Source organism: Amblyraja radiata, chromosome 10 (genome assembly GCF_010909765.2).
Source record: "Amblyraja radiata isolate CabotCenter1 chromosome 10, sAmbRad1.1.pri, whole genome shotgun sequence".
NCBI classification, from domain to species: Eukaryota; Metazoa; Chordata; class Chondrichthyes; order Rajiformes; family Rajidae; genus Amblyraja; species Amblyraja radiata.
Genome location: NC_045965.1, coordinates 24,334,879 through 24,362,332, shown reverse-complemented (window position 1 = coordinate 24,362,332; position 27,454 = coordinate 24,334,879). Strand labels below are relative to the sequence as shown.

Here is a 27,454-nt window from a genome sequence, read left to right as displayed (position 1 = left end):
TAGGGACAATTTACAATTTTTGCTGAAGTCAATTAACCTACAAACCCATACGTCTTTCAGAGGAAACCAGAGCACCTGGGGAAAACCCACGCGGTCACGGGGAGAACGTAGAAACTATGTCCAGCCAAGTTTGTACAAAGTCGATCAAACCCGGGTCTCTGGTGCTGTAAGGCAGCAACTCTACCATTGCACCACTGTGCCTCCCTAAACTGTGTTGTTCTTAAACCAAGCCGTGATGTAACCCAACAGTATGCTTTCTATACCAAGGAGAATAGAAATTTCTCTGCAACTTCTATGAACCATCATTGTCAAGGAGCCCAATGATGGGGCTAGAGTCTACTAGCTGGCGCTCAATGTCACAACATCTGAACGCCCCCATCCCGCACTCAAGCTCAATGTTACCTGAGCCCCTTGGCTCGTTCTCCATTTAAGCGTCAGTGGTCTGTCTCACCCTCTCCCCCACATTTCCCCGTCCCAACAACCATCTCACAGTCCTCCTCCTCCTCCTCCTTCCTCCGTTATCAAACATAAAACTGGCTCCGCGTGTAACTGCGCTGTGATTAGAAATGATTGATTGCCAGCCATGTTTCATTAATGAGATGTTTAAATATTGGCACTTTCCCTCCCCTCCCCCGGCCTGTTGCTAAGCTTCGAGCAACGGAAGAAATTCCACACTTGCTCACCTAACAATGGCACAGATTATGCAGCAGCTTCTTAAACAGATTAGCAAGGGTCGATTAAACAGATTAAGGGGAGGGGTGGGTGGCGGGTTGGGGAGGGGAGAGTGTAGATCCGCAGCAGCATATTTTCTTTTTATTAAACTGGGTTTGCCATCTCCATGGCGACGGGGCTAATAACACATGTTGGGCGAGCGGGGACCTTGTGAGGCTTCATTTTCCCTGTTGGTCTCCTGTAATTTAAATTGGGCTGACATTCAGCGGAGCGTGGGAGGGGCAGGTCACGGGGAGCTGGGAATCTGGGGACAGCCACACCACACTCTATGGAAGGCAACGGAGCACATGAGATGGGTGCTGGTTTAGTACACACACGCACATACAGGCACACGCACATACAGGCACACGCACACACCCATGCACACACACGCCCATACAGGCACATACAGGCACATGCACACACACCCACACACACGCACAAGTGTGCACGCACACACAATCACAACACACACATGTACACACACACACACACCCACACACGCACGCATGTGCACACACACATATTCACAACACACACACACACTCACACACATTCACACACACATACACACATGCACTCATGCACATACACACACACATACTGCTTCCGATAGATAGATAAATGCACAGCTACAGGGAGACGCAAGTTGTCCTGTTACATGGAGAGGGACATGCCATTACTAAACATGTATGGCATTTAATGCCAGATATGAGGATGGATCTTTCACCCAGCATATGCCTGTATACAGTGTCTAACATGGTCCTTACAGTTCCAGACAGGTTCCCTCACCCAGTGTACTCCATGTGTGGAGGGCCTAACACACAGTGCCAGACAGGGGGGGGGGGGGGGGGTCCATGCACCCAGTGTACAGGGTCACTGCATATATACAGTGTCTAACACTGATACACATGGACAGTACGGTACCAGACAGGGGAATGGACCCCGTACCTGGTGTACCGCAAGTGTACAGGGTGTAACACAGATGAACACCTGGGTTGTATAATGCTGGACAGGAGAGCGGCTTCTTTTTGTGCAGCCTGCACTGTGATGTGGAGGAGCGGACACTGAGACACAGGTGGCTCTGTCTGTACCCGACAGGTGTGATTGTTCCCATTCCCCAGCGACTGCTGGAGCAGGAACGGACACTGCGACAAAGGTTAACTGCAACTTGGAACATGCTTGTTTTCTCTGTCCCCGATATGCATTGAGATGTGTGCTATTTCTGCTTTGTCTAACTCGTGCAGTTGATTAAAAAGCTGTGGAATATAATAGGAATAATAGAGTCTGCATGGGGAACGAGAGAAACACACACGGTCTCTGCAATCAGTGGCAAAGTAATAATTATGTCTTAGAAAATATTGATCTTCCCAGAACAATTTAACATCGATGACTGACTCAATTATTGAAATGAACTGCCTGCAACCTAAAATCAAAAGCCACCGTCTACCTCTTTAATTAGAAAGGAAATGAAGCAATTTAATACTTGTGGCAAGGATGATAAAACAAATCCCTCCCCAGAAGCCTGCATCCCATCCTGGAAGCCCAAGCTGACAGTGGAGCCACTGGCTAGGCAGTGATGTGTGGCCCAGTGCCAAGTCATATAATTTAAGACACAGCACGGAAACAGGCCATTCGGGCCACTGTCAGCGTCGACCAGCGATCCCTGCACACTAGCACGATCCAACACTCTAGGGACAATTTACAGTTATTACCGGCCAATTAACCTACAAACCTGTATGTCTTTGGAATGTGGGAGGAAACCGGAGAACCCGGGGAAAATCCACACGGTCACAGGGAGAACATATAAACTCCTTACAGACAGCACGCATAGTCAGGATTGAGCCTGGATCTCTGGCGCTGTGAGGCAGCAACTCTACCATTGTCCCACTGTGCTGCAGTTATACAGTGTGGAAACAGGCACTTCAGCCCAACTTACCCACACCGACCAACATGTCCCATCTGCACTAGTCCCTCCTGCCTACATTTGGCCCATATCCCTCTAAACCTGTCCTATCCATGTACCTGTGTAAATGTTTCTTAAACGTTGTGAAGACAATGTTGCCAAGTGCTTGGCAGTGCGCTTTCTGCAGAATGAAGTGTGGTACATAAAACATAGAACATGGAACAGAACAGTACAGGAACAGGCCCTTTGGCCCACAAAGTCTGTGCCAAATATGATGCTAAAATCAACTAATCTCATCTGCCTGCACATGATCTGTATCCATCCATCCATACCCTGAGAATCTATGTGTCTATCTAAACGCCTCCATTGGCTGCTCCTTCTGAGCCACTCTGGAAAATAGTTTCGGACTTCTCAGCATGAATCAAAACTGCACTTCTGACATGATTTTCATGTCAAATCGGTAGTAAGGAAGGCAAATGCAATGCTAGCATTTAGTTTGAGAGGACTAAAATATAAAAACAGGGATGTAAGGCTGAGGCTCTATAAGGCACTGGTTAGGCCGCATTTGGAGTATTGTGGGCAATCTTGTGCCTCTTATCTGAGGAAGGATGTGCTGGCTCTGGAGAGAATCGAGAGGAGGTTTATGGGAATGATCCCAGGAATGATTGGGTTAACATATGATGAGCGTTTAATGCCACTGGGCCTGTACTCACTGGAGTTTAGAAGGAAGAACTTTACAGAACAGTGAAAGGCCTGTATAGAGCGGATGTGGAGAAGATGTTTCCATTTGTGGCAGTCTAGGACCAGAGGCCATAGCATCAGAATAAAAGGCTGTACCCTTAGAAAGGAGATGAGAAGGAATTTCTTGAGTCAGAGGGTAGTGAATCTGTGGAATTCATTGCCACGGACGGCTGTGGAGCAAGGTCAATGGATTTTTTTAAAGATGGAGATTGACAGATTCTTGATTAGTAAAGGGTAATGGGGAGAAAGCAGGAGAATTGGGGTTGAGATGGAAAGATCGATCAGCCATGATTGAATGGCGAAACAGACTTGATGGGCCGAATGGTCTAATTCTGCTCCTATACATTATGAACTTGATCTTAGGAACCCGAGCACAACCCATCAACATTTCCACCCCTCTTTAAGGAAGATTGTGGGGCAGAGGTTTGTGCAGGTCAGAAGGGATGTATTGACAAGGCAAGGTGCTGCGGGGAAATCCTCCCTTGCAGAGGGCAGTGACTCTCTAGAACTCTCCACCCTGGAGGCAAGGTCAGACGGGGTTTAAAGAAGATAAATGCTGGACAGATCAGGAATTGTAGGGTATGGTTCAATGGTTCAGTGGTACATGTACCGAGATAGAGAGAGATTAATTTTTGCATACAGTTCAGCAAAAATATCACGATACATAAGCATTTAGATACACCTTAGACAAGCATCTCAAGTTCAGTACACTGAGACAGTATATAGAATCGCCGGATTAGGTGCCATTTTCAAGTCCCAGTTGTTATAGGTGTTAACCTGACCGTGAAGGCCCGTTGCCCTGGCAACGTTGCAGGGTCGGTTGGCCATTGGTGTCATCCACCACTCCTCCACCTCTCTGTGCCGCTGCAGGCCATGTCCGGTCCACGTGCTGGGCCTCCTGGAGTGGCACCCGTTCCAGTCGAGCCCCAGGTTGCTGCAGGGCCTCCAGAGGCCTGCTCCACCTTTGAGGCACTGCACTCCCTCCCACCGCTGACTCCGACCTTCCTCTCCAGTCCACGGGGCAAGCAGGGTCGGGCTCGGTGGCTTCCCACTCCGAGAGGATTCCTGGTTCCACAGCAGACGAGCCCGGCCTGACGTTGGTTATGGCCGTGGCACACCGGGGGTTATGGGGAACTGGCAGCCGTGAGGTTGCCTGGGACAGATCAGCCATGGTAGGAGAACTTGAAAGGCCGAATAGCCTACTCCTGCTCCTATTTCCTTACGTATTTGGTTAACCTAGGAGATGCCATCACTAGTCATGGTGCAGTGCTGGACTGAGTTCATGCCGGAGTAGGTATGGTGCTCTTTAACCCTCACTGTTTCCTCAAAACCCCCTACGTCAGACAATCAGCCCAGCTCAGGGCGGCATGGTGGCACAAAGGTAGAGTTGCTGCCTTACAGCGCCAGAGACCCGGGTTCGATCCTGACTACGTGTGCGGTCTGTACAAAGTTTGCACATTCTCCCTGTGATCACGAGGGCTATCCCCAGGTGCCCTGGTTACCTCCCACATTCCTGCACGCGCAGGCTTGTAGCTTAATTGGCTTCTGTAAATTGTCTCTGGAGTATAGGATAGATCTAGTGTACCAGCTGATTGTTTGTCGGCGTGGACTTGATGGGCCAAAGGGCCTGTTTCCACACTGTATCTCTAAAGTAAACTAAAGTAAAGCTTGTAACTCCCCCAAAGACCCTGATGGAACCCCACACTCCATGCCCCATCCCCCACCCCAACTGTATTTGCATATTCCAACTCCCCAACCTAATCAGTGAAGCCCATACTCTTACCCACACCAACCCCTGGCTGCTTACCTGGTCCCAGCTGACTCAAGCCCACCAACCTCCTCTTCCTCCTGGATATCTCCGCACCAGCTCTGCCCCCTCTGTTCTGCGGTGGGACCTTGATTGAAGGAACAGTGGGTGTTACCACTATCCAGCAGACCACCTCCCCTCTCCCATCGAGCAAAAGGTTTAGACGTGCGAAAACAGGGACAGTTTCTTCCCAGCTGTAATCGGGCAACTAAACCATCCTACCAACAACTAGAGAGCAATCCTGAGCTACCTCATTGGAGACCCTCGGACTATCTTTGATCGGACGTTACTGGCTTTATCGTGCACTAAACGTTATTGCCTTTATCATGTATCTATACCGTGTGGACGGCCTGATTGTAATCATGTGTTCTCTTTCTGTGGACTGGTTAGGACGGAACAAACGTTTTTCACTGATGTGACAATAGACTAAACTCAAGCTCACTGAGGTGCAGTAGAATTCCAATGCCAGTGAGCTAGACTGATACAGCGATGCTATAGATGAACCTGGCTCTTATCCCACCCCATCCCGGATCCTACTCAACATGAGCTGGAAGGGCGGCCGACATTTTACAGCCCACCGCCAGCCAAGAGGACCCGATGTTGCCTGTAAATCCCAGATAAGATCAGCACGAGACCGCAGCGTTTCGGAGCGCCGTCGTTAAGATGGAAACTTTTGGCTGAAAAGAAACTTTCTCAGCAGTATTTTAGTCAATGCGCTTGAAGGCAACTGACGTGTGATTAGCTGCTATTGTTGGAGCTTTACCTCTCACTGCTAAACTAATCTCAAGTCTTAACTTAATGCTTCGTTATTGTGCACATTCCGCCCTCTAATCCCACAATCATGTGGAGCATATGCTTCCCAAACCTGCTCCTGGTTGCTGCTTTGGACCAGGATACCTGCAGGATAAGACATTGTGACCGGCTGTTGCCATTCTGATGAGTTGGGATAGCAACAGAGTACTGGCTGGGGGTGGGGGGTCGGGGGGGGGGGGGGCTTGGTGTGACATGGAGAAATACCAGGTCGGCACGGTGGCACAGCAGTAGTGTTGCTGCTTTACAGCACCAGAGACCTAGGTTCAGTCATGACTATGGGTTGCCGTCTGTACGTTCTCCCTGTTTACACATGAATTTTCTCAGGGTGCTCTGGTTTCCTCCTACACTCCAAAAACTTGCAGGTTTGTCGACAAATTGGCATCTGTACATTGTCCTTAGTGTGCAGGCTAGAACTAGTACGTATCATCGCAGGTCAGCATGGATTCGGTGGGCTGAAGGGCCTGATTTCACACTGTATCTCTGTAACTAAACTCCAGACCGTTAGCCAAAGGGGCTGTTCTTGTGGTGTTCTATGTTCTATGTAATACCACGTTTATGCCTGTGGCAACTCATTCCAAATGAATGAGATCGGAGGCAGGTGTTACAGAGTCTGAGTCATAAAGCGTGGAACAGGCCCTTCGGCCCAACTTGTCCACATTGACCAGCACTTCCCATCTACGTGAGTCCCACTTACCTGTGTTTGGTCCATATCCCTCTAAACCTATCCCTATGCATATACTTGTCCGAACATTTCTTAAATGTTGCGATAGTACCTGCCTCAATTATCCCTTCCGGCAGCTTGTTCCATACACCCACCACCTGGGTAGCTCTGTTGGTGAGGAATGAAATTCAGTCCCTTGCAAAGGGTGACATTGAAACAGGAGATGTGGAGTCAGTATCGATAGAACTAAGGAATTGTAAGGGTAAAAATACCCTAATGGGACTTATCTACAGGCCCCCAAACAGTAGCCTGGATATAGGGTGCGTCAAATCAGGAGTTAAAATTGGCATGCAGTAAAGGTAATGCTACGGTTGTTATGGGAGATTTCAACATGCAGGTAGACTGGGAAAATCAGGTTGGTACTGGACCCCAAGAAAAGGAGTTTGTGGAGTGCCTCCGTGATGGATTCTTAGAGCAGCTTGTATTGGAGCCTACCAGGGTGAAGGCAATTCTGGATTTAGTGTTATGTAATTAATCGGATTTAATAAAGGAACTTGAGGTTAAGGAGCCTTTAGGAGGTAGTGACCATTATATGGTCAGATGTAATCTACAATTGGAGAGGGAGAAGGGTAAATCGGAGGTGTCAGTGTTACAGTTAAATAAAGGGGACTATGGAGCCATGAGGGAGGAGCTGGCCAAAGTTGACTGGAAAGATACACTTGACAGAGTCAACAATGGCAGGTATTTCTGGGAATAATACAGATCAGGATCAGTTCATTCCAAAGAGGAAGAAAGATTCCAAGGGAAGTAAGGGGTGACCGTGGCTGACAAGGGAAGTCAGGAACAATATAAAAATAAAAGAGAAGTGCAACGTAGCAAAGATGAGCGGGAAGCAAGAGGATTGGGTAATGTTTAAAGAGCAACAGAGGATAACTAAAAAGGCAGTACGGGTAGAAAAGATGAGGTACAAAGATAAGCTAGCCAAGAATATAAAGGAGGATAGTAAAAGCTTATTTTGGTATGTGAAGAAGAAAAAATTAGTTAAGACCAAAGTTGGTCCCTTGAAGACTGAAAAAGGTGAATTTATTATGTGGAACAAGGAAATGGCAGATGAGTTGAACAGGTACTTTGGATCCGTCTTCACTAAGGAGGACACAAACAATCTTCCTGATGTACTAGTGGCCAGAGGATCTGGGGTCACGGAGGAACTGAAGGAAATCCACATTAGGCAGGGAATGGGGTTGGGTAGACTGATGGGACTGAAGGCTGATAAATCCCCAGGGCCTGATGGTCTGCATCCCAGGGTACTTAAGGAAGTGGCTCTAGAAATTGTGGATGCATTGGTGATCATTTTCCAATGTTCTATCGTTCAGGATCAGTTCCTGTGAATTGGAGGGTAGCTAATGTTATCACACTTTTTAAGAAATGGCGGGAGAGAGAAAATAGGAAATTATAGACCAGTTAGTCTGACATCGGTGGTGGGGAAGATGCTGGAGTCAATCATGAATGATGAAATAGCGGCACATTTGGATAGCAGTAACAGGATTGGTCCTAGTCAGCATGGATTTACGAAGGGGAAATCATGCTTGACTAATCTTCTGGAATTTTTTGAGGATGTAAGTAGGAAAATGGACAAGGGAGAGCCAGTGGATGTAGTGTACCTGGACTTTCAGAAAGTATTTGATAAGGTCCCACATAGGAGATTAGTGGGCAAAATTAGGGCACATGGTATTGGGGGTAGAGTGCTGACATGGATAAAAAATTGGTTGGCAGACAGGAAACAAAGAGTAGGGATTAACGGGTCCCTTTCAGAATGGCAGGCAGTGACTAGTGAGGTACCGCAAGGCTCTGTGCTGGGACCGCAGCTATTTACAATATACATCAGTGATTGGGATGAAGGGATTCAAAGTAACATTAGCAAATTTGCAGATGACACAAAGCTGGGTGGCAGTGTGAACTGTGAGGAGAATGCAATGAGAATGCAGGGTGACTTGGACAGATTGGGTGAGTGGGCAGATGCATGGCAGATGCAGTTTAATGTGGATAAATGTGAGGTTATCCACTTTGGTAGCAAAATCAGGAAGGCAGATTATTATCTAAATGCTGTCAAGTTGGGAAAAGGGGAAGTACAATGTGATCTGTACAATGAAAGTAAGCATGCAGGTAAGCAGGCAATGAAGAAAGCAAATGGCATGTTGACCTTCATAACAAGAGGAGTTGAGTATAGGAGCAAAGAGGTCCTTCTGCAGTTGTATATGGCCCTAGTTAGACCACATCTGGAGTATTGTGTGCAGTTTTGGTCCCATAATTTGAGGAAGGACATAATTGCTATTGAGGGAGTGCAATGTAGGTTTACAAGGTTAATTCCTGGGATGGCGGGACTGTCATATGCTGAGAGAATGGAATGGCTGGGCTTGTATACTCTGGAGTTTAGAAGGATGAGAGGGTGATCATTGAAACATAAGATTATTAAGGGTTTGGACACGCTAGAGGCAGGAAACATGTTCCCGATGTTGGGAGAGTCCAGAACCAGGGGGCACTGTTTAAGAATAAGGGGTAAGCCATTTAGAACTGAGATGAGGAAACACTTTTTCACACAGAAAGTTGTGAGTCTGAGGAATTCTCTGCCTCGGAGGGCGGTGGAGGCCGGCTCTCTGGATACTTTCACGAGAGAGCTAAATAGGGCTCTTAAAAATAGCGCAGTCAGGGGATATGGGGAGAAGGCAGGAACGGGGTACTGATTGGGGATGATCAGCCATGATCACATTGAATGACGGTGCTGGCACGAAGGGCCGAATGGCCTACTCCTGCACCTATTGTTTATTGTCTATTGTCTATTGTCACCTTTTATGTGAAAAAGCTATCCCTCAGGTTCTTATTAAATCGTTCTCCCCTCACCTTAAACCCATATCATCTGGTTCTCAAATCCGACAGAGTATTGGATGGATGAGTCTCCCAGTCTCCTTCATGCTTCTATTCATTTTATTTTGCAGTTGGGTGAATTTTATTATCCTGGTTGCCAGACTTTAGATTGATGGTTGTCTCCTTCAGGAAATAAAACAAGACCTGGGAGATAATTCAGTATCAGTGTTCAATATTGGCCCATGAGCTCTCACTGAAAGGGAGGGGACTATAACAGCTCATGATAACTTGTCCTGTTTCAAATGATCAGTCTCCAGTGGGCAGTACATTGACACTGTTTTACACTTTACTGTCGACTTTGGAGATTTAGATTTTAGAGAGATACAGCATGGGAACAGGTTCTTTGGCCCACCGAGTCCGCATCAACCAGCGAACACCCTGTACACTAACACTATCCTTCACATTAGGGACAATTTACTCAAAATGCTGGTATAACTTAGCAGGACAGACAGCATCTCTGGAGAGAAGGAATAGGTGATGTTTTTGCTCGAGACCCTTCTTCAGACTGATATCAGGGGAGTGGGCGGGACAGAGATAGAATGTAGTCGGGGACTGTCCCTTTACCTCCCCCCTCAACTCCATCCAAGGACTCTGACAGTCTTTCCAGGTGAGGCAGAGGTTCACTTGCACCTCCTCTAACCTCATCTACTGTATCTGCTGTTCCAGGTGTCAATTGCTGTACATCAGCGAGACCAAGCGCAGGCTCAGCGATCGTTTCGCTGAACATCTCCGCTCAGTCCGCCTTAACCTACCTGATCTCCCAGTTGCTCAGCACTTTAACTCCCCTTCCCATTCCCAATCTGACCTTTCTGTCCTGGGCCTCCTCCATTGGCAGAGTGAGGCCCAACGCAAACAGCAACTCATGTTTGGCTTGACTGTTCACCCCAGCGGTATGAACATTGACTTATCTAACTTCAAATAGCCCTTGCTTACCCTCTCTCTCCATCCCCTCCCCCTTCCCAGTTCTCCCACCAGTCTTACTGTCTCCGACTACATTCTATCTCTGTCCTGCCCACTTCCCTGAAATCAGTCTGAAGAAGGGTCTCGATCCGAAACGTCACCCATTCCTTCTCTCCAGAGATGCTGCCTGTCCCGCTGAGTTATTCCAGCATTTTGTGTCTGATCCTTCGATTTAAACCAGCATCTGCAGTTCTTTCCCACACAGGGACAATTTACAATTTTACCGAACACAATTAACCTACAAACCTGTACGTCGTTGGAGTGTGGAAGGAAACCGGAGCACCTGGTGAAACCCTACGTGGTCACAGGAAGAATGTAGAACTGTGTACAGATAGCACCCATAGTCAGCATCGAACTGGGGCGTAAAGCAACAACTACACCGTTGCGCCACTGGGCCACCCATTCTCCCACTGAGATGGTAGAGCTGCTGCCTCACACACCAGGGTTTCTCATCCAGAGTTCAATCTCTATGACGGTGCTGGATGTGTAGAGTTTGGATGTTCTCCTTGTGACAGTGTGGGTTTCCCCAGGGCGCTCCAGTTTGCACCCGTCCCAAAGAAATTGTCCACTGTAAATTGCTCCTCCTGCATATAAACTGGGGGGGGGGGGGGGGGGGGGGGGAATTGAAGGAAATGAGGGGAAATCTAAATGGCATTAGTGTAGGGTTAGTGTAAATGGATGCTTGATAGTCAGTGCAAAGTCAATAGGGAACAGTCGAGTATGACTCTACTCACTGCTGCTCTCTATTACTCATCCCACGGGAGACCCGCAGGACACTGTGGATATTTCATGCTGTTCTCTGTTCCAGTATCTGATTGTGGATATTTTGTTTTTAATTGTTGTGGAGATGTAGCTAAGCAGGCATGGATATACCTTGATGCCCCACCCATTCCCCCACTGAGGATTTTTATAGATATGCATTGGAACTCTTCCTTACTAAACCAAATTGCGAAATTGCAGGAAAATGTAGATGGGTGGTGAGTCTCCAGGTTTTGCATCAAGTGATGGTGAATCGGCTGCCTTTGACGCAACCCTGCCTGGTTTTTCTCTGCATCAGATGTTGACCAGAGTGGTATTGAATCAGAATCCCAGATCTCCATGTAAATGCAGGGTCTTAGTGAGATGGTGTCTGTGGCATTGTGCGCAGTGCAGCCTGCTGCCTGGAACAAGGATATACTTGCTGTACAGAGCATGCAGCGAGTGCTGACCAGAATGGTTTCAGTGTCGATAGGATTGTCAGTAGAGATTGACGGAACTTGGTTTAGTTTAGTTTTGAGATACAGCTGGGAAACAGGCCCTTTTGGCCCATTGGGTCCGCGCCGACCAGCGATCCCTGCATATTAACCCTATCCTACACATACCAGCGATCCCTGCATATTAACACTATCCTACACATACCAGCGATCCCTGCATATTAACACTATCCTACACATACCAGAGATCCCTGCATATTAACACTATCCTACACATACCAGCGATCCCTGCATATTAACACTATCCTACACATACCAGCGATCCCTGCATATTAACACTATCCTACACATACCAGCGATCCCTGCATATTAACACTATCCTACACACACCAGCGATACAGCTGGGAAACAGGCCCTTTTGGCCCATTGGGTCCGCGCCGACCAGCGATCCCTGCATATTAACCCTATCCTACACATACCAGCGATCCCTGCATATTAACACTATCCTACACATACCGGCGATCCCTGCATATTAACACTATCCTACACATACCAGCGATAATTTTTACATTTACCAAGCCAATTAACTTAAATATCTGTATGTTTTTGGAGTGTGGGAGGAAACTGAAGATCTCGGAGAAAATCTACGTAGTCACAGGGAGAACTTACAAACTCTGTACAGACAGCACCCGTAGTTGGGATCAATCCTGGGTCGCCGGCGCTGCAAGTGCTGTAAGGCAGCAACTCTACCGCTGTGCCACTGTGCTGCCCTATTCTCTGTTGTCTCTGTGGTCGCTATAGACTACTCTGTTGTCTGATGCTCAGAATGGTGAGAGGGAACTCTGTGAAAGTTACAAAGTTCTTGACAGGGTGGATTAAGTTAGAACAAGGGATCACAGTTTTTGAATAAGATTGGCCATAACTTCCTGTAAGGGGCAACACATTGATATTGATAAAGAAGGCGTATGGTATGCTTACCAGTCGGACCAGACTTATCCAGTCTAGAGAAGGGTCTTGACCCGGAACGTCACCCATTCCTTCACCCATGCTAACCCGTTGTTACTCCAGCTTTTGGTGTCTATCTTCTTGTATGGTATGCTTGCCTTGATAAGTCGGGGCATTGAGTATAAGAGTCAGGAGGTCATCAATCACCTTTATCGGATATTGGTTAGGCAGCATTTAGAGAATTACATGCTGTTCTGGTTGCCCTGTTACTGGAATGATGTCTGGATTAAGGAGCATTCCCTAAAGGGATAGGTTGGATAGGCTTGATTTGTTTTCTCTGGAGTGTGAAGGGAGACCTAGTAGAAGCATATAAAATTATGAGAGACACAGATAGGGCAGACAGCCAGAACCTTTTTTCCAGGATGGAAATATTGAATACTGGAGTGCAGAGCTTTAAGGTGAGAGGAACAAAGGTTTAAAGGGGATGTGCTGTGCATGGGTTTTTATAGAGGGTGATGAGTGCCTGGAATGTGCTACTGGGTGCGATGATTGAGGCAGATACAAAAGTGGCATTTAAGAGACTTTTGGATAGACACATGGATATGCAGAGAATGGATTATGTGCAGACAGATAAGAGTTGGTCTTGGCATCATGTTTGGCACAAACATTGTGGGTCGAAGAATCTGTTCCTGTAAAGTACTGTTCTATCTTTTATGTTTTGGATCATATGCAGGCAGATGTACAGTTTAAACTGGCATTGTGGCCGTCACAGGCGTAATGGGCCGAAGGGCATTTTCCTGTCTTTTCCTGTTCTATGTTCTATGGGTGTTGGGGGTATGGAGGAGGAAGTTGAGGCAGGTACTATCGCAAAGTTCAAGAAACATTTAGACAGGTACACGGACAGGATTGGGTTATAGGGGGCAAACGGAGGCAGGTGGGGCTCATGCAGATGGGACATGGTCAATGTCGGCAAGTTGGGCCACTGGGCCTGTTTCCACTCTGTGTGACTCTATGACTGTCAGAAGGTAGAAAAGGCTGAGAGAAGGATGGAGTGTGGCTGTGCCGGGAATGTAATCTCTGCCAATGCTATTTGCTCCATTGCTCACCTGGCTCTTGTCCTTGGCTCCACAGGCTGTTTGCGGCTAAGTGCAGCGGCTGCGTGGAGACCATTGCCCCCACCGAGTTCGTCATGCGGGCCCAGAAGAGCGTTTACCACCTGCACTGCTTCTGCTGCTGTGTGTGCGAGAGGCAGCTACGTAAGGGCGACGAGTTTGTGCTGAAGGAGGGCCAGCTGCTCTGCAAGAGCGACTACGAGAAGGAACGGGAGCTGCTGAGCTTGGTCAGTCCGGCTGCCTCAGACTCAGGTAACCCACACCCGGACTGTCCGCTCACCCCTCTGCCACCCAACCTGTGGCTGGGGGTGGTCTTTACACTTTACTTTAGAGATACAGCACGGAATCAGGCCCTTCGGCCAATCGAGTCCACACTGACCAGCGATCCCCATACACCAGCACTATCCTGAAGACTATGGACAATTTACAACTTTTACCAAAGCCAATTAACCTACAAGCCCTGTAGGTCTTTGGAGTGTGGGAGGAAACCTGAGCACCCGGGGAAATTCACGTGGTCACAAGTAGAACATACAAACTCTGTACAGACACCACCCATAATCAGGATTAAACCCAAGTCTCTAACGCTGTAAGGCAGCAACTCTATCGCTGCACCACTGTGCCACTGTGACCTTAAGTCACCACATTTTGGTTGGACTCGTGTAGCTGGGTCATGTTGGCCCATGTGGGCAAGTTGGATCGAAGGGCCTGTTTCCACACTGTGTCACTCTATGACTCTGTCTCTCTCCACAGATGCTGCCTGACCTGTTTTCAGCATTCTCTGTTTTCATTCCAAAAGATAAGGGCAAAGGTTCAGTGCATCGAGTTCATACCAGCACCCGGCAGAGTAATCTCATCAACCCCATTGCCCCTTATACCCCTGTAATTTATTATCTGTTCTGTGCCAGTACAATGTCTGATTCTAGTGCCAGAACTATTTACAGTGGGCCATTTAACCAACCCACATTTATTTACTCATTAATCTATTTATTTATTCATGTATTTATCATTTTTTTCTGTCTGTCTGTCTGTCTGTCTGTCTGTCTGTTCCTTTCTCTCTTCCTTCCTCTCTCTCTTTCTCTAATTCTCTCTCTGAAAGTTTGCAGGCATTAACAGAAGGCAGGCACTGATCGTTTTCCAGTGACTGTGAAAGGCACACGCAGGAATCTGCTGCTTCCATCACTGGCATGGCCGCACAATCCGCCTGCAAATTGCCCTCTACATTTTTATTACTGGGACACATACATCAGCTTGACACTGGGCCGCCTCACCCTTTGAAGAAAGACTTGCTCTATTCATGGTACTGTTGCATAACACGGAGGAGACATAATTATTGGCAGGAATAAACATGAAGATAGGCAGTGGTTGAAAATAAATATTTTGTGCTGACTTGGTTGTAATTGATTTGGGAGGAATATTGTTTCACAAAGATGTGGAATTCCTGCAGATCCTGCAGAACCTGCCCTATGCCTATGGCAGTGTTTAGTTTAGTTCAGAGATGCAGCGCAGAAACAGGCCCTTTAGCCCACCGAGTTTCTGCCGACAAGCAATCCCTGTACACTAGCACTCTCCTACACACTAGGGACAATTTACAATTTACAGAAGTCAAATTAACCTACAACCCCATATTTCTTAGAATTGTGGGAGGAAACCGAAGCACCCGGAGAAAATCCAGGCGGCTATAGGGAGGACATAAAAACTCAGTACAGACAGCACCCGTAGTCAGGATTGAACCCGGGTCTCTGGCGCTGTGAGGCAGCAACTCTACCGCTTCGCCACCGTGCTGCCCCCATGTGGTGCTGTGAGTCACTGCAGTGGTTGGTTTCATTGGACCTTGTTATCAATCCAATGACATCTTTCACCCTCCATTAAGTAAATCTCATCAAAAACCTGCTCATTGTCTCCGAACATATTGCACGTCCTGATAACCCATGGCCTTGGGTTCCCAAACACAACTTAATATAAACCGTCTCATTCCTGATTCAGACCCTCAAACCCTAAGCTAGCCAGCATCACCTTCAGCCTCACCACTGAAGGAGAACAGAGGTCCTCTCAATCTGGCCTCTGACACGTCCCTGCTGTTGATGAACAGCTGTGGCTTCAACTTCCTTTGGGACGTCCTGTTATTTCTTAAAGCTGCCCTTTGACAAAATATTTGGCCACCATCTAGGTTTTTGTACCTGTTTCTGTGTGACAATAAGCGAGTTCGGTATTCCAACTGCGCATGCCCTGGTCATAGGTCACTCGATACAAACATTCTTGGCAACTGTGCTGCTGCGTGTACAGACCTGCGTTTCATCCGTAGCCATGATCGAACCCGGGTCTCCGGCGCTGCAAGCACTGTTGATTTGCTACTGGACTATCCCCGTCCCCTCTCGAGTGTCCCTTCCTGTCCGGGGGTGGCCGGAGATGTCCGGGGTGACCGTAGATTGATGGGACACCGGCCCAGGCTCACAGCCTGCGTGGAGACAAAGTGCTAACTCCACTGCTCCGATTAGGGCTGTCGATTAACCCGGCGGGACAGGCAGAGTTGAGCTGGAGTTAGCGCTTCTTCTCCGCGCTGGCTGTAAGCCTGGGCCGGTGTCCTGTCAATCCAGGGTCACCCCAGACATCTCCAGCCATCCCTGGACAGGGATGGGACACTCGGGAGGGGATGGGGATGGTCCAGTAGCAATTCAACAGCACTTGCAGCGCCGGAGACCCAGGTTCGATCCTGACTAGATAGATAGATAGATATAATTCATTGCCACACAACCAGGGTCGGTGGAAATTTGGGTTGTCAGCAGCAGTACAATAATAAAGAACACACAATAAAACTGTAACACAAACATCCACCACAGCATTCATCACTGTGGTGGAAGGCACAAACATTTGGCCAGTCCTCCTCCATTTCCCCCCCGTGTACAGGACCAGAGTCCAGAGTCAGTCCAGGATCGGCTCTTCCTCACCGGAGACCGTGGCTTTAAGATGGTGTAGGCCGCAGGCCGGCGGTCGAGATTTAAAGTCTCCGCCGCAGCCAGAAGCACCGTAGACTGCAGGGCCGGCGGTTGAAGCTCCCCTCCAGGGGTGATGGTAAGTCCATGCCGGCCCCGCGGTAGAAGTTGGCCGCGGGCCGGCAGTGATGGCTTCTTCTACCCCCGGGTCCCCCACGAGGGATCCCGGGCTGTAGACGCCGCACCAGCTGGAGCTCTGCAGACCGCGGCTTCAGGCTGCGACTTCAGGCTGCCGGTTGCCCCGGGCCAGCGAAACGGAGCGCTCCCCTCCAGCGAGCCCCAGCGAGGGCTCACCCGCTCCACATCGAGAGTCCACGCTGCGCCCGCCGCTGAAGCCCCGGGCGCGTCTCCGGGAAAGGCCGCGCCGATCCTTGATGTTAGGCCACGGGAGAGGCGACCTGGAAAAAGTCGCCTCTCCATGGAGGAGGCGACCGAAGCGGTTTCCCCCTTACCCCCCCACACAAAATAACACGAAGGAACATTAAATACATACTTTAAAACATACTAAAAAATAAAAAAAAGTTGAAAAGACTGACGCGCTGCTGACATGGCTGCACACAGAGGAGGTCTGTACCCATGCAGCAGCACAGCTCCCGAGAATGTTTGTATTGAGTGACCTTTGACAAATCCCATGATTCCTTGCGTTTTTCAGAATACCAAACTCGCTTATATCATGCTTTGCGGTGAAGGGTGGCACAGTGGCACAGCTGGTAGGGCAACTGCTCACTATGCCAGAGACCCGGGTTCGATCCTGACCTTGGATGCTGGAAATGTGTAGGGAGTGAATGAGAAAGTGGGGTAACATTGAACTAGTATAAGTGGGTGATAAATGCTTGGCATCGGCTCGGTGGGCAAAAGGGCCTGTTTCTGTGCTGTATCTCCAAGCTAAACTAAGGCCCCAGAAGAGTTTGAAGGACTCTCCAAGCTCTAGCAGGAAAATAAGATATCTCTTGTCATATTCTTTATGAAAGGCTCAAATTTCCACAGTTGATGTGACCCACAGATACCAGTCCTACACCTGACTGACACTGATCAATGCATTGTGGCCATGGGGTAGGGGTGTTGAGGCAAGGTTGTGTATGTGTGCATGTGTGTGCGTGTGTATGTATCCGTGTGTGTGTGTGCGTGTGGATGTATGCATGTGTGTGTGTGTGTATGTATGCATGTGTGTGTGTGTGTGTGTGCATGTGTGTGCGTGTGCGTGTGGTAGAATCTGGAAGGAGTCGATGGGAATGTGGGGAGAATAAAATGGGAATAGCGTAAAGAGGTGCTTGCTGCCTGGCACGGATTTAACGGGCCGAAGGGCTTGTTTCCGTGCTGCATGACTCCACGAGCCACCTGTTGTGTGTGTCACCAGGAGCACAGCTTGAATGAGGATTGCTGCTGGCTTATTGTGTGTGCAGCGCAGAGGGACGGGCATACTGAAAGGGCACGCTGAGAACGAGAGGATCTTGCACAAGAGGATCTGTCGACTCAGCGAGCTGCTCCGACAGCCCCCTCGCACCCTTCACTGCTAAAAGCCAAGTGAAGAGCCACACATTTCTTTTAATTCTTTCCTCCCATCTTTTCTGATTCAAACTAAGCAGAATATCAAAGAGGGTTTAATAGTGCGAGAGAGTGCACCTCAAAGCCACTTTTTATGAGAATGTAAGAGATGAGAGGTAGCTCTCTTGAGACCCATATGCCACCTCTAATCCCGCAGTCTAAGATTTAATCATTGCTTTCACCCAGTATGAAGAGACAATCCTGGGTAAACAAAGAACGGCCAGGAGGAGTACAATTTCCAATTAAAGATCACTAATGCTCCCTCTCCTTCTTAGTGATGTCTGTGAACCAAGGTCTTTATTAATTTTGGAGAGCGGGGTCGAGAGTTAGTCAATGGCGTCTTGTGCTGGTTTCCCTTTTTTACGAAGGATTGACTAACCTCAGCGAGTGCTTCAGCGGACCCTAGAATGAGGGCCTTCCAAAGACAACTTAATTAATGTTTGCGTTCTTTTGCATCAATAGAATAAATGCTATACCCACAGCTGGTCCCCTGTTTAGACCAATACAAGGGACTGTCACACACACACACACACACACACACACCACACACACAAACACACACTTGAGGAATAACCCCAAGTCTGTTTACCTGCTTCGTAACCCACTCCTCTGCACTTCCCCCACCATCCATCCCTACACTGACCATGAATCCTCGGCCGTGGATTAGATTCAGGGGCAGAACGAATAATGTTTGAGGTTGAAGGAGGGGCTGAATCAATTTAGAGCTGGCATGAAGTGTTGTTATTTTTTGTTGATTAGGGCCGCTTTCTGAGGCAGGTGACTGAGGCCTGGTTTGCAGAGTGACCAGAAGTCATCTGGAGTTTGGTAGCTGGCCTCACCCTCAATGCTGGATACCCGCAGGTCATTTGATAATTGGAGTAGATTACTGAACAACACCCGAGCAGTGTAGGCCACTCGGCCTCTCAAGCCCACCACGCATAGAGGACAGCTTAGATCACCCATGATTAAGTTAAATGACGGGACAGGTTTGAAGGACCTGACGGCTTATTCCTGCTCATTTCCTGTGGTTCTCGTGTTCAGTTCTCTGAGTACAGCCCATACGTTAATCGGTTATAGGCACAGACTTAGGCCATTGGGTAGGTAATATCGCAACGTTTATGATACATTTAGATTGGTACATGGATAGGACAGATTTAAAGGGAGACAGGTGGGATTTGTGTAGATGCGACATGTTGGTGGGTGTGGACAAGTTGGGCCGAAGGGCCTGCTTCCTAGCTGTGTGACTCTGTGACTCCATGTCTGCTACCAGACGTGACGTGTCAACACACATCCCCACCCCTGCAATCTGCCGCTGAGCAGGCACCATCACACCAACTCTGTTGGCCATTACTTGGGGACTGAGGGTCTAGTAGATCAAACAGCAAAGTGGTGGAGGAACTCGGAGAGTCAGGCAGCATCTGTGGAGGGAAATAATCAGAGTAAGTTTCAGGTTGGGATCTTCCTTCAGTTCGAATGGATTTTATTTTGGTCGCTGGAGGAGGGAAGGAGGTGTGTTGGCAATGGATAGAAATAAAACCCACGAGCCGGAAAACTGCAGCTAACGTCAGAGAATAGAAATAAAGAACAGCAGATGCTGGTTTATACCAAAGACACAGAGTGCTGGAGTAACTCAAAGGGTCAGGCAGCATCTCTAGAGGAAAAGGATAGGTGACATTTTGGTTTGGGACCCTACAGGGTTCTGACGAAGGGCCTGACCTGAAACGTCGCCCATCCTTCTTCTCCTGAGATGTTGCCTGACCCGCTGAGTTACTCCAGCACTTTGTGTCGATCTTCAGGAAGAGTCAGCGCCCGGGGTAAGTCGGTTAGTGAAATGTAGTTGGCAGCAGACCCAGTTACATTGCCAGGAATATGATATATGAAGGGTTTTATTTTCCCAGACCTGCTTTGATTCCAGCATGTTTTGTCGAGGCTGCCTTTTATCTGGGGACCTGAGCTGTCAGGGTGTGAGGTGATTAATGACAGGGCGGGGACTGTACATCTACAGTCCACGCAGGCTTGGAGGAGTCAAACCGTTCCAACTGGTTCTCCAAAGCGATTCACCCTTCGCTTTGCAGACAGCGCTGCTCAAAATTAAATAGTTATCCGCAGTTTTCAAATCAGCCTTTGAATATACAACCGCGCGCTCTTCAAAGAATCAACGCACTTAAAGCTCTTTGAGTTCCAGGGGGCAGCCCGGCTCACCGTTTGATTTATGATGTGCCACAACTTCTAACATGTTCTCCTTCCTCTCCTGAAGGCACGCATTCTCGCTGGGAGACAGATTCACCAGCTTCTAATTTGACAATCAAAGCAGTGGTGCATCTTGTACAGCACCTTTAATGTAGGACAACACCCTGAGGCACTTTGCAGATGGAGAAGCAGAAAGAAATTAGACACTGTGCCAAAGTGGACGATATCAGTGAGTGAGAGGCACTCCGAGCCACTCCCACACAGCTGGAACTGCTTGTTTGGAGCAGACTATAGAAAAGAAGAAAAGTGCATTTAGGTAGCAACCTTCGCAGCTTCAGAATCCCATAAGTGCCAGGGGAAAAAACAATCAGATAATCCACAGAAAATGGAGGCACGAGGAACTGCAGGTGCTGGTTTACAAAAAAAAGACACAAAGTGCTGGAGTAACTCAGCGGGTCAGGCAGCATCTCTGGTGAACATGGATAGGTGATATTTTGAGTCAGGACCCTTCTTCAAATTGAGAAGGTCCGAGAGGGCGGTGAATCTGTGGAATTCATTGCCACAGGCTGCGGAGGCCAATGGATATTTTTAAGGCAGAGATAGATAGATTCTTGATTAGTGCAGGTATCAAGGGTTATTGGGAGAAGGCAGGAGAATGGGATTGGGAGGGAGTGATAGATCAGCCATGATTGAAAGGCGGAGTGGACTTGATGGGCCGAATGGCCTAATTCTGCTCCTTTACCAATGAACATGAACTTATGACCAGAACGTCCCATTTCAATTTTATTTGAGACTTTGGACCTACAACGCAGAAACAGGCCCTCAGCCCCCCAAAGCTGCAATGAATAGTGATCACCCCATACACTAACATTATCCTACACACCAGGGACAATTAACATTTTTTTTGCCGGTCAATTAACCTACAAACCTGTACGTCTTTGGAGTGTGGGAGGAAACTGGTGCACCTGAAGAAAACCCACGCAGTCACAGGGAGAACGTGTAAACTCCATACAGACAGCACCTGTAGTCAGATCTCTGGCGCAGTAAGGCAGCAACTCTACCGCTGCACCACCGTGCCGCCCATTTGAAAGATGCGTGTTGAACAGGAGCTTAGGTGGGGAAAAAATCCATACTTTATTTCAAAATGCCATCTAAAAATCAGAGAATAAAATTATAATGGGGTCTGATCGTGCCGAAACCCCTCAATGTTACTTTACGAATGTCAGCACAAAGAAAGCTGTAGGAAAGTTAATGGGATAGTTTGGGACTTTCTGAGCTTCACATGGGTTGGGCACATAACATTGAGAAAGGTTGTATGGAGGATAAATTTTATAAAATACAATCAGGCTATTTTTCTGCAACATTCTTCTCCTGAACCAACGAGGGAAACAATTATTTTGACCTTGTGTAGCAAGACACAAATAATTAGTAATTAGATAGTAAGGGATCTCATATGTTTGAATTCTGTCCACAGTTTGAGAGAGACACAATTCAGTTTGTAACTAATGGCTTGAAAATTGATAATGTCATTTATATATGTACGAGGGGCCAATTGCATGAGAAAGATTGGAAAATTTGTCCATGGACAGACAGTAAGAAAATGCAACAAGATGTTGCAACTCGAGATTTAAAAACATCTAATAAATATGATTGATCTGTGGGGAATAAAGGATTGTGAGGAGAGTGTCAGAATTACTTTTAATGACACACAAACCCCACACGGTCTCACCTCCATCTCCCTGTTAAATGCAGGTCTCAGCTAGATTTCATGTCCACTTCCACCCTGCTGCCTCCTGCTACTGAACAGGGTCCACAGGAGCCCACCTCAATATAAACTATACTAGTTTAGTTTAGTTTAGAGGTATAGCGTGGAAACGAGCCCTCCGGCCCACCAGGTCTGCGCTGACCTGCGATCCCCGCACACTAACACTATCCCACACACACTAGGGAGAATTTACAATTATAACAAGCCAATCAATCTACAAACTTGTATGTCTTTGGAGTGTGGGAGGAAACCGGAGACCCTGGAGAAAAGCCACGCAGGTCACGGGGAGTACGTACAAACTCGATACAGACAGCGCTCGTAGTTAGGATCGAACCCGGGTCTCTAATGCTGTGTAGGCAGCAGCTCTAGCACTGCGCCACTGTGCTAGTTGCTGAGTGAGTGAAGTACTCTGAACGGTGGGGGAGGTGGGAAGAGGTTGGATCTCAGCCACTAGCATTGTTTCTCTTTGTGATGTTCAGCTGTGTGAAGATCGGCTCTGGTGGAAAATGACAAGGTTGCCATTTCATTTAATTACAAGGCCAGGAACTTCATCTTGTTATTTCAGTTGATAAGAAAGGGAGAAGAATATTTGACTGCAGGCTCTTTGGCTGTTTGGCTGACTGCAACGTTTTGGAGATGTGTGAAGTCGGCTCTGTGGTCCAAGTTTGAGAGAGCTGGATTTGCTTGGAAGTACGTTGGGGTGCGACCAAGCTCCCACCGTGTATCCAGTGGTACTTACCTTGCAACCACCTTGTGTCCATTGATCACACAATGTACCCACTTTCTGGGTCCTCACCATCCTCAGCTGGTTAAAAGCCAACTGAATGATCCATCAGTTTTGGTCTTAACAACCTTTCATCACATCTTAATTTAAAAAAATAATATGATTTAATAATGAAGTGGAGTAAAACAGTTTGTAATGATTCCATGAGTTTTCACTCCCCTCGTGATAGGATCCTAGCGGTCACTCATAAGTTCATAAATTCTCGGAGTAGAATTAGGCCATTTGGCCCATCAAGTCTACTCCGCCATTTAATCATGGTTGATCTATCTTTTCCTCTCAATCCCATATTCTCTTGCCTTCACCCCATAACCCCTGACACCCGAACTGATCAAGAAGGGTGGCATGTGGGGGGCCAACAACATGGGATTGGTGTTTGATGGATAATGCAGACTTGGTGGGCCAAAGAGCCGGCTTTAGTGGTGTGTGACTCTAACTCAGGCAGTTCCACTGTGCATTGGGAATGAAACCAAAACCAAAACACATTTGGTCGATGTTGTTCAGTAATTAAATCTAATGATCTGGTTGCTAGCAGTCCAAAACTGGGACAGACCAGTGAGCCTGGGATGCGTGGGATTGAACCTATTGCTTTGGGAATAAGCTCGAGGGTGAGCCCACGCTCAGGAAGGAGATTGTTACTGATACGTATCATGGACTATGGGAATTAATGGAGGTTGCCATATCAGCACAGTGACACTATACTGATCTATCACCTCCTCTCATCCCTCCACTGCAGCCAAAAGTGACGATGAGGAATGCGCTGACAAACTGGGGCAGCTACAGTGCAAAGGAGGCGAAGACTTCAAAGATCCCAAGAGGCCCAAAAGGCCCAGGACTATCCTCACCACGCAGCAGAGACGTGCTTTCAAGGCATCGTTCGAAGTGTCCTCCAAACCCTGCAGGAAGGTAGGAGAAGCTTGTGAAAGGTGGGAAGTCTCCTTGTCCCTCCCTGTACACCTCTCCTAAATCTGCTGACGGGTTGTTGCAAGCAGCACTGGATGTCCCAGTGTCCAACCTGACTGGTTGTGGGTGGGTAGAGCAGAGGGTAGAGTGTAGGTGGTAGGACTTCTACCTCCCTGCCATGCGAGGAAGTGGTATCTCATTGACGGGTCTGACCCATGGCTTCTAGTTGGAAGCATTCATTGAACGACATTCTTCCTTCAGACCAATGGTTCCTCTATAGCCTGGGTCCTGAGGGGTAGTGCTGTGCCATAGGGAGAGGTAGGGCAGGCATCATGCTCTCTCCTTGTCATCTTGTGCAGAAGGAGGCCTCAGTCTGTCCAGCAAAGGTTTTCCCAGAACAATTTTCGTTGTTTATCCAAAGCTCAGTTCTGCAGCATATGCCAGGCATGCAGATGAACCCAGTATTGGCCCATGGGTCTACCCTCTGTATAATTCCAGAATTACTCTGGGAGCTCCCTCAATACTGCCGATATCGCCGTGGGAGGCCCCTCAATACTGACGATATCACCCTGGGAGCTCCCTCAACAATGCCTTGATATCATCCGGGACCTCCCTCAATATAATCCTGATATCATACTGGGAGCTTCCTCAATGCTGCCTTGAAATCAGTTAGTGAATGTGCTCAACACTGCCCAGATTTTGCTGGGGAGCTCTCTCAGCACTACTCCAAGATTGACCTGAGACATCCACTGCACTGGTGTTGACCTGGATACTCCCTCACTAGTGCCCCAATGCCAGTCTGGGTACTCCCTCACTACTACCCCAATGCCAGTCTGTACCTGTGGAGACGGAGTGTGAAGAGTCAGGAAGTCATTACTGAGGCTGGAGAGTGCAAAGATACTGAAAACCTGGGGTGGGGTAGTGAGTGGGATTGAAATTAGAAAGGAAAAGGGAGAACAAGAAAAAAATTACTTGCAGGTAAGATCGAAAAAAGCCTGATGTGCATGAAGTGAAAGGAGGTAATAAAGCAAAGAATTAGATTAAAAAGGTCATCAGGGTGTGGAGATGGATTGTGGTTGTAAATGAATACTTTCCAGAGAGGGACGTCAATATTAAAGAGTAACTCTGTCATATATTGGAACTGGGCATTGTGTTCAGTTCTGGGCACTGTGTTATAGGAAATATGTTGTCAAGCTGGAAAGGGCACAGAGAAGATTCATGAGGATGTTGTCAGGACTGGAGTGTCTGAGCTACACAGTGAGTTTGAGCAGGCTGGGACTCTGTTCCTTGCAGAGCAGGAGGATGAGGGGTGACTTGCCCCGAGAGCCAGGGGCATAAAGGACCACCATGAGACGTGAAGATGCATTGTATTTATTTCACACCCTCCAACCACCCTGCACATGCGCAGTGATCCTGAGCACATGTCTCTCCAGTTGTGAAAAAAAAGTGACACATTATGGCAGGTTTCACCGATGGCCAAGATTTCCAAGTCTTTGATCTTCTCAAAGGAACTTGCATTGTATCCATTTCCTACCCTAAGGAGGGTGTCACCTTCACTCGATACAGAAGAATCCTGCTGTTCTTCCTGTTTGTACAGGATCAACTTTTAAAATGCAGTCATATCCTCAACACTTTCTTAATCTCTCGAACATCTCTCACTGGAATTAAGTGATTTATGTGACGCATCTAATCCTCTTCTATTTTAACAAGATATCTCGTCAATCATCAATCCGACGTCGCACTCCCAAATGTCAAATGTTTGAGTGGTTTTAGCACACAAACTCTATCGTGAGCTAAAATGTTTCTCTCCATGCGCTGAGTCTTAATACCCCTTTCTATCTTATGTGTGACTCTTCTATTCTCTTCTTACATTTTGGCCAAACAAATTTCTGTTCTGAACCATATACACATTGGTAACTCCGCGAAGATTGTAGACAGTTATATTGAAGAATGGTCTCGACCCGAAACGTCACCCATTCGTTCTCTCCAGAGATGCTGCCGGTTCCGCTGAGTTACTCCAGCATTTTGTGTCTACCTTCGATTTAAACCAGCATCTGCAGTTCTTTCCTACATATATTGCTCCCAGTTTAGTAACAAACAAAAGTTTGCTAATTAATGTGCCATTGAAGTAGGATGGTCTTGGTCTTGCATGGCCTTTGGTGCCATCACAATGGGCATCGCCCACTCACTCTGAGCCACTTCCACCGATATCTCATGTTTGTTCATGAGTTCATAAGTTTTAGGAGCAGAATTATGCCATTCAGCCCATTACGTCTACTGCACCCATTCAATCATGGCTGATCTATCTTTCCCTCTCAATGTCATTCTCCTGCCTTTTTCCAATAACCCCTGACACCCGTACTAATGAAGAAGAAGTTTGTTTCTCTCTTCTTCTGAGTTTTCAGTGCTAAGGTACTGTGTTGAGTTTACCTGAGCTCAGCTTGAGATTTGATTTATACCTAAATCAGTTCAATGGTTCAATGATTCTTTATTGTCATGTATGCACTACACAGTGAAAATATTTTTGCATTGCTCACGCATACACGAGCCTCCATTTGCAACTGGGAGATTGTGTTGGCCAAGGCAGACTGAGCATAGGCATTCAGCTAAACGATCACCCAGTCTGTACTTGGTCTCGCCGATATATAGGAGCCCACACGGAAATAGTAGATGAGGCTGGAGGAGGATATAGTGTCTGGGAATGAGAAGAAATGTCTCCACTCAAAGGGTGGTAAACCTGTGGAGCTCTCTGCCAAGGAAGGAATGTGGATTGCAACTCACTGAATATATGGCAGAAGAAGATTTCCAGAAGCTATCAACATGCGTGGAGAGTGAGAGCAGGATCGTGACCTTGCATTACAGATATAATTAAAATACAGGCATGATAATATTGAATGGAGGGCCAGGCTAGAAGGACCAAGTGTCCTGCTTGTTTTACTTTCCCTATGTTTAGTTTTAGTTTTTGTTCAGAGATTCAGTGTGGAAACACAGAGTCCGCGGAGACCAGCGATCACCCCGTACACCTGCACTATCCTACACACTAGGGACAATTTACAATTTTTACTGAAGCTAATTAACCTACAAACCCATACATGTTTGGAGTGTGGGATGAAACCGGAACACCCAGTGAAAACCCACGCTGAAAACGTGCAAACCCCGTACATACAGCACCCGTAGTCAGTATTGAATCTGGGCTTCTGTCGCAGCAACTCTAGCGCTGCGCCACTGTGCCCCCCCCACCACCCTCTAGAAAGGAATTGTTGCAACCCAGAGGACAGTCAGTCCCATGACAAAACTCTGATGGTTTCCAGTCTTGAAGTAACGATCATTGTTCAGAATCGGTGTTAAAATCCATCGCCGCTGGTATTCCAATGGCTGCACCCGAGGGTTAGATAGAGCTTTTCTCAGCTGCAGTTCCTGATGCTTGTTGGCTGGCAAGGAAACCCTGTTCCTCCTTTCCTCCTGTGGGGTCCTGTGTTTACATCCTTGTTGCCAATTCGTAATATATT

General features: G+C 47.6%; 1 protein-coding gene across 3 annotated transcripts in view; it reads left to right on the top strand.

The window, feature by feature from the left end:
* The window catches only part of lmx1a (LIM homeobox transcription factor 1 alpha), a 203,011-nt gene that overhangs the window by 167,820 nt on the left and 7,737 nt on the right, over window positions 1-27,454 (top strand). For all 3 annotated transcript variants that reach the window (XM_033028363.1, XM_033028364.1, XM_033028365.1), the window contains 2 exons: window positions 13,791-14,023; window positions 23,779-23,948. In XM_033028363.1, the coding sequence (XP_032884254.1) occupies window positions 13,791-14,023; window positions 23,779-23,948 (403 nt within the window). The remainder of the gene's footprint in view (window positions 1-13,790; window positions 14,024-23,778; window positions 23,949-27,454) is intronic.